Source organism: Melanotaenia boesemani, chromosome 15 (assembly GCF_017639745.1).
Source record: "Melanotaenia boesemani isolate fMelBoe1 chromosome 15, fMelBoe1.pri, whole genome shotgun sequence".
NCBI lineage: Eukaryota > Metazoa > Chordata > Actinopteri > Atheriniformes > Melanotaeniidae > Melanotaenia > Melanotaenia boesemani.
Window position 1 is genome coordinate 3,214,964 of NC_055696.1, and position 14,947 is coordinate 3,229,910.

General features: G+C 36.8%; 1 protein-coding gene across 1 annotated transcript; it reads right to left on the minus strand.

Annotated features, from left to right (window-relative positions):
• Window positions 1–9,250: 9,250 nt before the first annotated feature.
• Window positions 9,251–11,034, minus strand: supt4h1 (SPT4 homolog, DSIF elongation factor subunit). Its single transcript, XM_042007861.1, has 5 exons — window positions 10,858–11,034; window positions 10,578–10,684; window positions 10,443–10,498; window positions 9,587–9,640; window positions 9,251–9,498 (listed from the first exon to the last, which is right to left on the minus strand). Exons 1-5 carry the CDS (start codon window positions 10,924–10,926, stop codon window positions 9,431–9,433), a joined length of 354 nt encoding a protein of 117 aa, XP_041863795.1. The 5' UTR covers window positions 10,927–11,034; the 3' UTR covers window positions 9,251–9,430.
• Between the last annotated feature and the right edge of the window lie 3,913 nt (window positions 11,035–14,947).

Consider the following 14,947-nt stretch of genomic DNA (forward strand, 5'->3'; position numbering starts at 1 on the left):
CCTCAACCCTCTTTCCTTTTTGTCTGTCTCCTGAGCGATGATTGTCTCACAGGTGTCTTCTGTCTGTCCAAGAAGTGGATGAAGAAGAAGAAGTTGTCTCCTTTTGAACCCTACAGGACCACGTGATGCAACCACAGGAAGAGGTTTAACAGTCACAGCCGCTCTCTTTTCTGCTTCCGCCCTCTCGCTGCCTTCTGCAGACTCCTTTTTTAAAAAGCCAACAACAGCTCGAAAGATCTGATGATGACACAAAACTAGACGCTAGAACATCCCGCTTTTTTTTTTTTTTTTTTTTTAATTGGCTTCACACAAAAATATTGAAGGCCTCAGCTAAATTTTTCCATCCGTGTTCAGGCTTGTTGCTCTGCTGCAGACACGTAATGTGTAAAATTGTAATAAATGTTTGTAATAAACACAGCGAAGAAGGCATTGCTGTAAAGTGAAGCTCACATGTATTAGATTAGTGGTATAGGACATTTAAAGTGCCCTCAGTTCAGAATTCAGCAAAAAGCTAAGAACAGAGAGGTGCAGTTAGGTTTGGTGGAGCACTTCCTGTGAGAAGATGGTAACACTGATAATCTAACTCTCCTTTACTTGAAAAAGCTGCCTTCGCTAGAGTAGATTATCATCTCAATTACTATTAGATTAGTTAAGTACCAAACTATCATTATAAAACAGATTTAACTGCAGGTCTGATGCCCTCGTGTACCTAGAATTTATTTGTAAGAAGTAAAAGAAAAAGTCCACAGTTGTCACTAAATATATATATAATTTTAAAACAAGGGTATGGTATGGGGTGTTGATTTTTTTTTTTTTTTTTTTTTTTTTGGGGTGGGGGGGACTCATTTGCATGTTTGTCACCATGAGTACCATTACCTTTCTGTTGGTTTTCAAAAGTAAAAGGCAAAAGGTTTCAATTCCCCCATAAGTGTAAATGTCAAACTGTAACTGTGGTTTAAAGTCATGCAGACCCCCTGTTAGGAGTCTGTTTTGTTCCCCAGCTGGTCAACAGAAGTCTCACCAGGGGTGCCCTGAAATATGAACACACACTTATTTGCTCAACTATTTAGTAGTATTCAGCTTTCTAAGACAGCTCCTCAGTGCTTCTGCTTCACTACATTTTACAGAGATTATTGTGTCTGTCACTTAACCAAACAGAGGACTGTTTTCTTTTTCTCCTTCTTCTTTCTCAAAGCAACGACTTTTCTTTTTCTTCTTATTCTTTACTTTCTTATTCTCCTCTGGTAGTTTAAAAACTAATTTACGTTACCTCACAACACAGAGAGATTTGGCCATTTTCAGGTTAACAATGAACTGCATGTATTTTCTTTAATCTCACAAACAGCTGAAATTGATTGCTTATGTAATGAAATATATGTTATGAATTTACTGAAGATATTTCAGTGTAGCATTTTTAAATACGCTTTATATGACCTTATGACAGTTTGCAGGAAAAGGTGCTCATTGATGCATCATTTTTCTTCTAAATAGTATACAAAATATGTTTGGGGCAATTTTTTCCTTCCTTTTGCAGCATTTTTGGTTCTCTTGTTACACCTTTCCTTAACTGATAGGTATAAACATTATGGTTGTGTGGCTCCTAATTCATGACAGAAATATCTCAAGGCACTTGTATGAAGTCACAGTTGACAAAATTAAGTAGAACGCAAATGTTCCTTTTGTTCCTCTGACATTTACTCTAGTTGGGAGAAATTGAGCAACATCAACACTTTTAGGCCAGTGTGAGAAACAACCTCCCACACTAACTAAACGCTAAAGATATTAGAGAAAAGATTACGTAAAAGCCATCAAATGGGGACCACACTGAAATTTAATTGAGCTCAATTCTAAAAGAACTTTTCCCTTTATTTAAAAAACTATATCAGTGTTAAATTATTACCAGAATTTTATTTGCAGTTTAAATGATTAAATAAAAGGGCCACAGAATTAGAGAGAAAATTCAGAGAAAAACTGACTAAAACTGTCAGAGGATCCAGATACTGTTTTACAGTTTCCCTCTGGGTTTAATAAAGTATTTGTCATTCATTTAATTTTCATTTGATTTTATTTCATAGCAGTTAGCCAACTGAATTCAAGCTAGTTCAGTCTAGCTGCTGGCTTAACTTAAAGCTAATAGGTTTCTTCCTTAAATGTACAAACTCATTTTTATGCTCTAGCAACTTAAGAAATAAATTATTTTTTGCCCATTTGTAAGTTAATGAAAAATATACAACCAAGATATCCTGTTACAAGCTAACCAGCCTAGCATAGCAGTGTTTATCCAGCCTTTTACTCCAGTGAAATTCAAACTGTCAAATGATAGCCTAACCTGTTAATAGCAGAAGTTTAAAAGGTTTTATTTTAGGGTTAAAGGCTTTTTTTATTATTCTATAAAGGCTGTTTATTTTTTATTTTAAAATTTACAACGTATTATAAACTTTGTTGAAGTTCTTCAAACTGCAAAACCTTTGCATGTGCGTATGTGCTCTGCTGTTTGAGTTACTAACACACAGAGATTCTGGATGTGTACATACATGGGTCACTGAAGAAGCCTCAGACTCCAGTAAAACACACTGGTTACCACAAAGACAAGAAATACACACCATATGATCATTTTAACAGTCACACATTTAAGGCTTTAACCCTCCTGTCTTCTTGCTTCTTGTGAACCCTGCCCTCTTCAACTCACTGAGGCATCAAGATGACAAAATTTAGAAGCTTTCATGACCACTATCCTTTACTCATCTGCATATGAGCTAATTGGGAAGTGATCCCAACTCCTTGTGAGGAGTAACACAAATGCCATCCCAAGCCCATTCTGGCTCTCCTGATAGACCTTATCTGGACCGTCAGCCATTTCCCCTCCCTACACCCCTGCAAGACTACGGCCGGGTGTCGACACCACCACGGACCTGTTAGGCTCACACACAGCTCTGCACCAAAATAATTGACTTCTGCAGAGCATCAGAGGAAATGAGCTAAGAAAAAGCCATCTCATACCTTTGCTCATATCTCAGAGGAACACGTAGTACTTTAGCTTATTTGTAACTGTAGCATCTAAACTACAGCCTTTAATGTTAAACTGTTAATTCAAACTGAATGCAACTAAAATGCCTCCGAAGGTCTCTCATGGTGTTTGTTAACTCTCTAGAGTCTAGGTAAAGTTTTCTATTTTTGTTTGCTTATTTTTATCTTTTTACACACGTTATCTTTTTTTTTTCAAAAACTCACAAAACTTTAAATTTGCCTCAGCATTCATCATGTTAAAAATGTTACCGTTGTCTATGGGTAAATATTACTGCACTGGAGCAGATTTAACACAAAAAGGCGAACTGCTTGGTCCATTCAGCAAGGCTGCCGTCATTTGTAAACGGATTTGAAAGCTTTGAACATGATGAGCTGCTCTCGGTTCTGTAGCTGCTTTCTGGTCTCCCAAAGAGAGGAAGTTTTGTCAGACTTATGAAACACAAGCTCACCCCACACAAACTGTAGTTTGAGTGTGTGTCTAAGACTGCGTGGATAATGTCCATCCCCATGTAAAACACATCCCTTTACTTCCCTTTCTCCACTTTATTTTTGTTAAAGCACATTTCAAGAGTGAGCTTAAGAAATTTCCACCACCTTTATCTGGCAGAAGTTACTGAGGATAAACCTTTATACGATGCCTAGTTTTATGATCTACACATTCCCTTTAGCTCAGTGCTTTGAAATAGCCAAATAAGGGCAAAACACATGATGGCAAGAACCAAAGAGGCTCTGTGTGTGCGTGTATGTGCGTGTATGTGTGTATGTGTGTGTGTATGTGTGTGTGTGTGTAGTTTCTACAGCACCTAATGTGTGGAAGACGACACACTGGGCGGAGCTGAAAGCCTTCCTGGCAACGCCTGTGGTTGTCTAAGCTGAGTTTTCGGTTTTGTTTTTAGCTTGCAGCTCTCATGAAATGACTTCACCTACAAATACTTTGTGGAGGTGAGGACTTCAACTCACGCTGGAATCTTTTTACTGGTTTTGAAGTGGAAAAAAATGCATTTTTGGTGTTGAACATCAGAAAAGAGGTTAAAAGTCTACAAATGAATTAAGCTGAAGTCAAATTCTCATGCTCTCAGGGAGCGTAAAGGCCAACAAGGAGGTGTATAAACTGAAGCTTGTGGGGTTTTTTTTTTTCTTTTCATTTGGTTATCTGCCATCTACAATCAATAAGGACAGAGTGTCAGATTAAAAAGTATATCCTGCTTGTAATAGAAAGAAATACTGAATAAGATTCATATTTGACACACATCTTTTCCAGTTAATATACAGTAGATATGATGAAAGTTTGTCTAAACTTGTGTTAAAATCAATGATGAAATGGCAAGTTTAATTCAAAATGTTTCTAATGTGGATATTAGGCTTAGTCTTTCCAAGCAAGGATTACACATGGCTCACCACTTTGTGTCAAACTTGGTCAGAGAATCACGAAAAAGGTCCAATACATCTGAAAAGTATTGGCGTACCCAGAACCTGGAAACCCTCAGTAATAAGGCCCATGCCAAAGAAAAAGTAAAGGAAATAAAAAAAGCCAGGCACAGGCAAGCCTGAAGACTTCTGGCCAGTTGCTTAAACCAATTATCTTCTGATCCTGACTGTGGCCACGACATCGGATGCTTTGCGATTTGCTTATGAGAGCAGTGGAGGTCCAGATGACACCACGTTGACTCTGTTAGACTCAGTCTCAAAGCAAAAAGCACATCCCAAGGGATATGCTAGGGTTTTATTTGTTGATTTTAAAGCAGCTTTTAATTAGATGGATGTACATATTTTATAGAAAATGCTGGCAGATCATAATGCTGATACCAGCCTGATTCTTTGGATCATAGACTTAGACCGCCTTCAGAGGGTTTATGTTAATGACACTATGTCAAGAGAGCTTCCCACTGGCAGTCCACAAGGTAGCTCTTTCACTTTTCTCTCCTTTTACAAATGAATTTGCTCTTGATGAAAGTCATTTAAAACTAACTAAATATGCAGATGACATGGACTTAGTCGGCCTGTTGCAGAAAACGGGCTCCTCTGATGAAACTTCCCGTCTTACCCACATGAAGCATGGTGTCCAGCCAGCTGTAGATCACCGTGTCTAAAACAAAGGAGCTGCTAATCTGCACTAAACCAGATATGACAGTAGAATCAGTTTCACTTGGAGGCCAACTTCTTGAAATCAGGGAAACTTTTGGGACAATTTTTGACCACCAGCTGAGATTTTCTGAAGAGCATGTTTTCAAGAAATGTTCACAGACTCGGTTTTCTCAGATGTTCGTCTCAGTGTCAGTCCTCAGAGTTTAGAACTTGTGTATGTCTCACATATCCAGAGCGTTTTAACTTTCATCTCCCTGCTTGGTTTTGTCACTTAAGCTGAAAGTGCAAAACAAACTAAACAGGATTGTGGTGGTTACAGGCAAAGTTTTGGGAAAAAAGAGGAAAGCAAAGAGCGTCCTGGGAGATAGTCATCACCCTCAGAGATTTAGAGTTCCCCGCTTAAAGGTCCCTTCAGAATGTCCTTTATACCAAACGCCATCTTAACTCAACAAAGTCACCAAACCAGAGGCTGACTTGATCTGCTGCACTTTTTCTTTTTATTTTTCTTTTTATTTTTTTTTATCTTTTTAGTGTTTTAGATTTTTTTTCTGTTGTCTTTGTTTTTTTTTTGTTTTTCTTATATTGCACCTACGCAGCATCTGAGAGGTGCGTGTAGGTTGTGATGGTGAGCCGAAGAAAATTTTCCATTTTGGTGGACAATAAAGATCTATTCTATTCTATTCTATTCTATTCTATTCTATTCTATTCTAATCACAGGACCAGGGCCAGAAATTGCTTTGAGTTTGTATAATGTTCAACCCCTCAAGTGGTACTGCGTGAGAAACCATCATACCACCGTTATCTATACGGTCACATGTGCTGAGATGTACTTTGGAAAAACATTCTCAGCATTATGAGCTGCAGCCTGACACTCTATTACAAAAAGAGTAAGCCATATATATCAACTCTGCAGAAACAAAACTGAGTTGTCTGAGCACAAGTTAATCTAATGTGGACAGAAAGAGCTGACGGTCGGATTCATGTTTTAGCTGCTTCTCGGAAAAAATTCATCTTTCTTGTTCTTTGTTTCTTAGATGATAAAGACCATCCAGACTGCTATCAGAGAACAGTTCAAAAGGCAGCGTCAGTAATAGTGCAGGGGATACATCCGTGTCCATGGCATGGATGACTTCATATGTCGGACAATACTGTTGATGGAGAGAGCTAAGTTGGAATTTCAATGACACATATCCTGCCATCAGTGCAGTATCTTTACCTGCTAAGTCTGTGGCTAGTTCAGGTGTTTGTGTGCTAGACTGGCCTCCCTGTAGTCCAGATCAATGTCCCAATGAACTGACTATAATCAGACAACAAAAATAAACTATCAAGTATTTGAAATCCTAATTAGCAAGAATGGGTGCACATTCCTCCAAAAAACCCAATTAGTACCAAATGTTTAAAAAATGTAATTAGGAAGAAGAGTGATTTAACACAAACGTCAACATGCCTCTTTCCCAACGTTATCTGGGTGTGTTGCTAAAATTAAACTTTATATTTTCTAAATACTACAAAGTTTACTTTGTTTAATAAAAGTTCAAATTACAGATTTAAGTTTTTGTTGAAATTTTAGAAAACTTTTCAACTTTTCTGGAAAATTGGTTTTATAATTAATAAATGACCAAAAATCACAAAAGTAGAAACATTTTTACCCAGTAAAACTGGGAACACAAAAGTCGCTTCTTACAGAAAGAAAGTGAAGTCATGCTTCTTTAACATAGCACATGGCTCACATCTTCATCCCATATTTACTTCCCATGAGCCTTTGGGCTTCTCCAGAACAGAAAACTGAGAATTGTTCTCAGATTACAGAAACTGGGACACCTTCCTGGATATAATTCTATTCTTCAGTTTTGCACATTGTATTATTTCACTGAACTTTAAATCCCTGCTGTTATTGTTAGTGTTAAATCCAGTTTCTGCTGTGGCCTGGAGCGTATGACGTGTGCCTTTGAAACATGAGGCCAGGAGCAGCTACAGTCAAGTCAGACTTCAAATCAAGTTCTGCACAGTTAAAACTTGCAGGACTGCGGCCCTGAGGACCAGAGTTCTCCACCGCTGAACCAGAGTCTCCACTGATGACAGTTTGGTCCATGGCTCCCCCTACTGGCAGTGTTTGCTGCTGCAGGGGATTAGAGAGTAAAGGAATGAGTCTTTAGTCATGCTGAGAGGCTGCTGGGGTGCTTTGAGTTAATATGTTCACTTGGTTTATTGTGCAGGCACGCTGCAGAAAAACGTCTTCACAAACACAACGAAGGATGTTGTAGAAAAATTACCAAGAGTCTGAATGAGTAAAAGTAATTAGAAGTTTTATTACAGGAGAAGTATAAAATACAGGCAATACTTGCAATTGAGAGCTATCATCTTGACTCTGGAAGCCAAGCAGAGGACTCTGCTTTATTCAACCTGGTTCTAGCTGAAGGCCTCTAAACTGATAAAAAGGAGAAGAGAGACTAGAAGGCCCCGCTCTCCTACTGTCTCACCCAAACAGGCTGTTATTTCTAAACAACAGTTTCTATCTAGCAGGTGCCCACCAGTCTCAACTTTTCCCACATCACGGGTCTGGAAGGAAAGTGGTCAGCCTGACCTCACACAAGCCTGCATCATAACCCAACAGGAGAATAATAACTTCGATCTTCTATATAAGGAAAATACACATTATGAAATGTAATTGAGGGTAATAAATGAATAAATGTGTTATATGAATAAAAGAATGATTACACTTGTGATTATTATGAGTAAATATGATTGATTACCATATGCTTTAAAATTACTTCCACAATCCCCTCTTCTGATTAAAAGAAAGCCACGTATTTCTGTTAATCACAAACTAGCATCTAATGAAAAAGGCATGAAAATCACAACAAAAGGAATCAAGATGGGCCTGCCGTTAGTTTTATAATAGCAGACCTAGTTAAGTCAACTTTATTTATAAGCACATTCAAAAACAACATATGTTGACCAAAGTGCTGTACAACTAAGAGTGATAAAATAGAAATAAGAATTAAAAATAAAAAGGGGGACTAAACAATAAAACCGATATGAAAGTATAAGACTATAAAAAGACAAGCATGGAACAAATAATCAGCAAAAGAAATAAAAATAAAAAGGATTTCTGTTTGCAGTCCAGAAACATTAAACTTAAACTTAAACTTAAACTTACTAATAATCCCACAAAATAAACAGAAAAGGACAAAAAACAAACAAAAAAAAAGTAATATTTTTTTTATTTGAGCTTCATTATCATGACAGCATGTTTCCTTATGGTTTGTATTAAGAAAAAAAACTTGCAGATTCCCAACATGTGGTTAGAGAATTACAAATCTCAAATTTTGTTGTGTGAAAATGTTTTCGTACCATCATGTGTGCAGTCAAAGTGGTAAAAGCAGCCCTGCATGTTGTCTTCCTGCCACTTCGCTGTGTCAACTAGCTGCTTCACGTTCTTCATAAGAAGTGACTTTTGAGATTGAGTGAATAATAAAATGGAAATCATGGATGTATGTAACACTTGTCAGTGTGTGTATCAAACGACAACTTAGCCATGCTCGCTAACTCGTTTTTAACTCGTGACTAAGCTGAACCAAAGAGCTGACTTGCAGTTTTCAAGAAAACTTCTCACCTTCACAAAATTTCATCTTAAATAGGAAATAAATACCTTAATTAACTCAAATAGCTTACATTAAATCTAGTCTCATGACTCATAAGATGTAGTTGGTGATTACCAAAATCAGTATTACCACAAAAATCCAAGTTACCACTGACTGATACCGAATCCCTACAGATGCATCATTCACATATATAACCAAAAATTAGGGAAAGAGCGTTATTTTCCATAACATCAGCATTTTCTGGAAGTCTTTACTGAGCTTTGTCAGTTGTGGGCCGTCAGTGATTGTAAATGCTGCGTCATACTGTGGGCTGACATTGCTGAAGCAGGCAGGGAAAGGAGCTATTAATGATAACATTTATGATGTAAATGTAAAATCACAGGAACAGAATCAACAGTCTATAAATTAAGAATCTGCTTAGAGTAAGATGGAGAATAATAGTCTTTTATGGTGCTTGAACTTTTCTCTGACCTCTCTGAATTTGCACCACGAAGATGCATTTAAAACCTCAAACAAACTTTTTCCACAGTGACTCATTTCTTATAAAAATGACCTTTATTGTTTTCCTCAATTATCCAAAGAAATAAGTTTTTTTATGTTTTGTAATTTGCGTTAATGGTATGAAGCATGACAAAAAGAACAAACATTTAACAGTTTGATAAGACATCACAGACACGGGGCTCTGACAAGGCATGAACGAGAAACAGCCAAGGTTACGACTTCACTGCTGTGTCTCTGGATTTGTAGATCACTCCTCTGCTTTTCAACTCCCTCACCACACCTTCAAAAAAAAGATAATCAAATAACCATCAGGAAACAGCAAAACAGTGACATTCTCAGTGTGTGAGTCTTGCTATATTTGGGGGTACCTGGAGGTAGTCTCCCTGTTACCGATACTGCGTATACACCTGGCTTGAAGGTGCCTGCAGAATAAAGCATAGACTAAATATATTTTCATACATATTTTCTGACTGATTTGAACACTCAAAAGAAGAGGAAACGTTGATGAACAATAGTAAATGTTTACTTAAGGATCGGTATATAATAAGGCAACTTTATTTTTACAGCACAATTCAGCAACAGGGTGATTCAAAGTGCTTTACAGACACTGAAACACCAGAAAATAAGAATCACAATTTAACATTTAAAACAAAAGAAAAAAGAAAAAGAACATGAGATATAACGTTTTCAAAATAATAAGCAGAGCCAACACATTATTTACATAACTAATCGGATGAAGCAGGCAAAGAGATCAAGCAAATACGTTTTTTTTTCTTTACTAGGACTGTTAGTAAAATGACTTGGAACTATTTATGCAGCAGCCAGAAGTGGTAGGTGAGATGTGTAGATGCTAAGACAAAGAACTTAAATGCATCTCCTTTATCACAGGAAACATCATACCATCATCTATAAAATGACATTATCCTCTATATAGGACATTATTCCATCCCACAATTCCTCCCAGCTCCAAAATTTAAAGAAGTGCTTGAGTGCTTTGTAGTACCAGTGAGTCATGTAAACAAACATGAAGGCGGAAGGTAAGTCTGGGCAGCACAGGTAAGCAGTGTGTAATGATTTCTGTTACTTTTCACTAACTTACTCTAATTACTCCGTCCGCCTACTATTTGTCTTTAACCACATTAAGTTTTCCAACGAGGAAAAGCGTTAAGGAAAAAACCTACAAGAAGTCATTTGAAATGGATAATATACAGTACAAATCCTTACCTATTCGCTGCCATTTAGCCACCCAGCTGTCTTCAGGACTCATCATGGCTATAACGCTGCGTGTATACAGACAATATTTATGTGACTTAAAACAAAAGAGGAGAGATACATATTCAACGTTGAGTTAAAACTCACCCATCAAACGAGGAGCTTGTGCATTCATAAACCATCTCTCTGTTGCCCTTAAACTGGAGGTACGACTCACAGTTATCACAGCCGTCATATTCAAACTGGTCAATGGTCTTGAGAAAACAAGAAAAGAAAGTAATCACAATCAAGTTATTTAAAATTTCTAATTTATAAATGAGACACGACGGCAGAAAAATACAGCGCAGCGATTGGCTACATGTTAGCAAAGAAGCTAACTTGGTTATTATTATTATTTTTGTTATTATTATTATAAACCGCAGTTTACCTTAACTAACGAACAAAGAAGACAAGCTCGCAGGTGGCGCAGGTCTTTTGGGACCGTTTCCAATGCCATTATGTTCAACTCCCAAACACAAAATTGCACTTTAATAGAATTCGTTCACCGTTTCTGATACTATCGTGTCGCAGCGGAATGACGTAGTTACAAGCAGGATCTTGCATAGGACCGAAACGAAGGCCGTCCTATGGTGCGCCTGAATAAAAATCTATCACTGTAATAAATTGATTAGTAAATCATGATTGCATAATTATTTCACTTGGTATAGAAATGTGTCATTACTATCCTCCTTTTTTGGGGTGCGGGGAGTTATGCATGCATGAATATCAGTAAAGTATTACTAAAGTAAAATAAATATTTCAATAAGCAAGTCAGGACAGTTTGGATAGTGAATGATAGAAGAGGTGAATGTATCATGAATGAAATCCTTATGACTATCATTTTAATCCCGAATTTAGTATTTTTAAGGTTTAGGCTGCATTCCTGCTAACAAGTTGACATTTTGAAAGTTTGGCTTCATTAAGGGTTGCTATTGATATTGTTAGTGATAATTCTTAAGTACTTTTCATTCTATCAAGCTTTCATTTGTGGTTGTGTAAAATTAAGTGGTATGTTTGTTGTATTTCCTTATTGTTATCTGATTATTACAATAAATATATGGATTGGGCAAAACAATTCAGGGATTTTATTCTCAGAAGTTTATTTGCCAGATTCCCCATGCATTATTTTTAAAATTCAAAAATAGATTACTACATTTAGTCAGTCACACATCTATATATATATATATATATATATATATATATATATATATATATATATATATATATATATATATATATATGTGTGTGTGTGTGTGTATGTATATATATATATATATATATATATATATATATATATAAAACAGCCATATTTCGCTGACAAACTTATTAATTTTATTAATTTATTTGTTTATTTGATGAGGACAATGCACATTAATGAACACTTTGTACATTTTCAGGACATTGTGTAAATATGCTAAATTTAGCTAGAAGCTACTTTCCATTTGTAGTCCTCAAACATTTAAAAACAACAACATGACAAACAATAATGAATAGCATTTACAATACATACACAATAATAGATGTACAACACATTATATATGTTAAACCTCACCTTTGTTGACACATTTGGTTGGTTTTGAGCCGTTTTTTAGCTCTTTTCTAAAAGCAATATAAGTGGAACTCTCTTGTACAGTTATTGGAAGATTATTCCACTTTATGCAACTCGTAACGGAAATAGTGTTTTGTTCTGTAGCCGGTCATCTAAGTGGCACCTCACAGCCCCCTCAAGAAGCAGATCTGATCCTGAGGTTATTATCCTTACGTCTTATACATTCCTCCAGGGGAGAAGGGGCTAGGCCATGAAGAGATTTATAGATGAGGCAAGCATATTTAAAACTTTTAAAATGGTCAAAACTTAAAAGATGGTATTTCTCTAAATTTTTGCAATGGTGAGTTGAATTTGGCTTTTTTTCAAACACCTTGATGGCTTTTTTATACAATTGCTCTAAAGGTTTTAGTATAGTGGTGCCTGCAAATTACCATATTATAAAACAATATTCAATATGAGACAGAATCATGCAATGAAGGTTTGATTTTGCAGCATCATTTGAGATAAGAGGTCTGATTTGTTTTGAAGGTTAAATTTTACAGTGATGACAAGATTTGAGTCCAAAATGGTTCCAAGGCACTTGTATTGTGATACCATTTTAAGCGTCTCTCCACCTATAGACACATTAAGGCTGTTCTGCTTTACTGGTCTTTTTATAAAAAAAACATTAAAATGTTTTATTTGTATTAAGCATAAGGCAGTTGTCATAAAGCCAATCTTGCACTTTCTTTAAACCATTGGTCAATTTGGATGAGATGATATCACTTGTAGAACCATGAGTGTAAATTACTGCATCATCTGCACACATTTGAATGTTAAGAGCCTGACATACATCAGGGAGGTCATTTATGTACAATGAAAATAATAACAGCCCAAAGATCAACCCATGTGGGACGCATACAGGACTACTGCGAAATGAAGATTTAACCCCGTCAACAGTTACACATTGTTTTCTATTTGAAAGGTAAGGCTGAAACCATTGAACAGCACCATCAGAAAAATTAAAGTTTGTCAATTTATTGAGTAGGACTTGGTGGTTGATGGTGTCAGATTCCCTCCTTAAGTGAAGATGCTTATACAACAAACACTTAACCTTTTTAGTAAACATACAGTTCGCTGATTAAGTTGAGTGGTGTGCACGAAATCCAAACTGCATTTGATGTAATGGTGTGAACCCTTTATCAAGGTATTTGACCAAATGATTTCCAACCCATTTTTCAACTACTTTGGAAATAACTGGGAGGATGCTAATTGGTCTATAATTGGCCTCTTGAGTTTTACAGCCAGATTTAAAAATGGGAGTCACTGAAGCAACTTTCCAAGGAATGTTTTATGATGAATTCATAAATTAACCAATAGGTGATGGGTCATATTAATACATTTGCATGTGATTTAACAAAATTTGTATAAATATTAAATACATCTTTGGCTTTGGAGCATTTAAGGCTCAGGTAACACCTCACATTAAGGGTCCCTTAATTAACATTAGTTAGTGCATTATTAAGCATTAATTAAATGTTAAATAATATGTTATTAACTAATATGAACATATTATTTCGCGTTAGTTTGCATATTACTTAATGCATTAATAAGCAGATAATTAACGTTTGCTACTCAACCTTACTTAATGCATTATTATGTGTTACAAAAGCTGAATTATGTAATTACTTGTCATTATGTATGCATTACTCAGCATTACTTATGATGTCAGTTAACATGTTAGTAAGCCCTTAAAAATTTCTCAAGTAATTGTTTACCAATGGGGTAGATTTTTAGTGAATAAGTATTAAGTAACAGCTAACTAATGACTCTACTAATCCTTCCCTATATGGTGCACATTACCTGGATCAGCACTAATAAACCATTATTAATGTCTTAAGTAATCATTTACTAATGTTGTGCTGTGTATGTCATCAGGTTGCCCTTACCTGATCCTCTCTGCCATTAAAGACTTAAAACTTAATAACTGCGGCACCCAGCGCCCGCTGGGCCTGCTCACCATCACCCTGGGCTGCCCCGTGCCCCTACCCTGTCCGGTCTGGGGGCCCCTCTGCTCTGGTCTGAGTGGGCCGCTGCTCTGTCTGCTTTGGCTGTCCTGGGCGTGGTGCTCTGTGGACCTGCTGGGCCTTTGGGGCCTCGGGCTCCCCCCGTCCCCCGCTGATGCTTCGGTGTGCATCGTGATCACGGCTTCCTTGCAAGCATACATTTCCTCCTTGTTACATGGCCACACACGCACATTCACACGTGCATGCTCACAAACGTGCATGCTCACGAAAGTGCTCGTCTCTCCATCCGCTTCTGACTAGATGTTGCTGATGCTTGTGTGTTGGTACGTTTCTCTGCAGGTATGTTTGATGACTACTGTACTTTTTTATATCATCATTATCCTATTTTTCTTTATGTATCATGTAGTACTGTGGTAGTTTATATAGTTTTTTGTGGTGTGTTTAGGCAGCCTAGACAACTGTTATTTCCACATTTTAATCCTGTCCTTTTCTCCCGCTTTTTCCCTCCGCCTCTATCTCCCTGTCAGGTTCGGCACTGACATATAAAGACTAAAGAAAATAAGATTACAATAAAAATAATAAAAAATATCAAGGGCAGCCATGTATATAACATGTCTCCCTTGGTAGAGCAAATCTGTCAAGCAAAATATGGCACACAGACCACCGTTCTGTATGTTAGGATGCTGGACAGGACAGGGTTAAAAAAAAAAAAAAACCTTAATAAATCTTCAGGAGTTGACGGATTAACTTCTAAGTTCTACATTTCCAGAAGAGTTAACCCCCTTCCCTCATTGTATGTTTAGGGAAAGCACTGATAATCATGCTCTTCCTCCCTCTCTCTGTCAAGGACTTATAACCTTAATACCAAAGCCCAAAAAAACCCTCTTCTTCTTGGTAACTGGCAACCTATTTGCCTCCTAAAC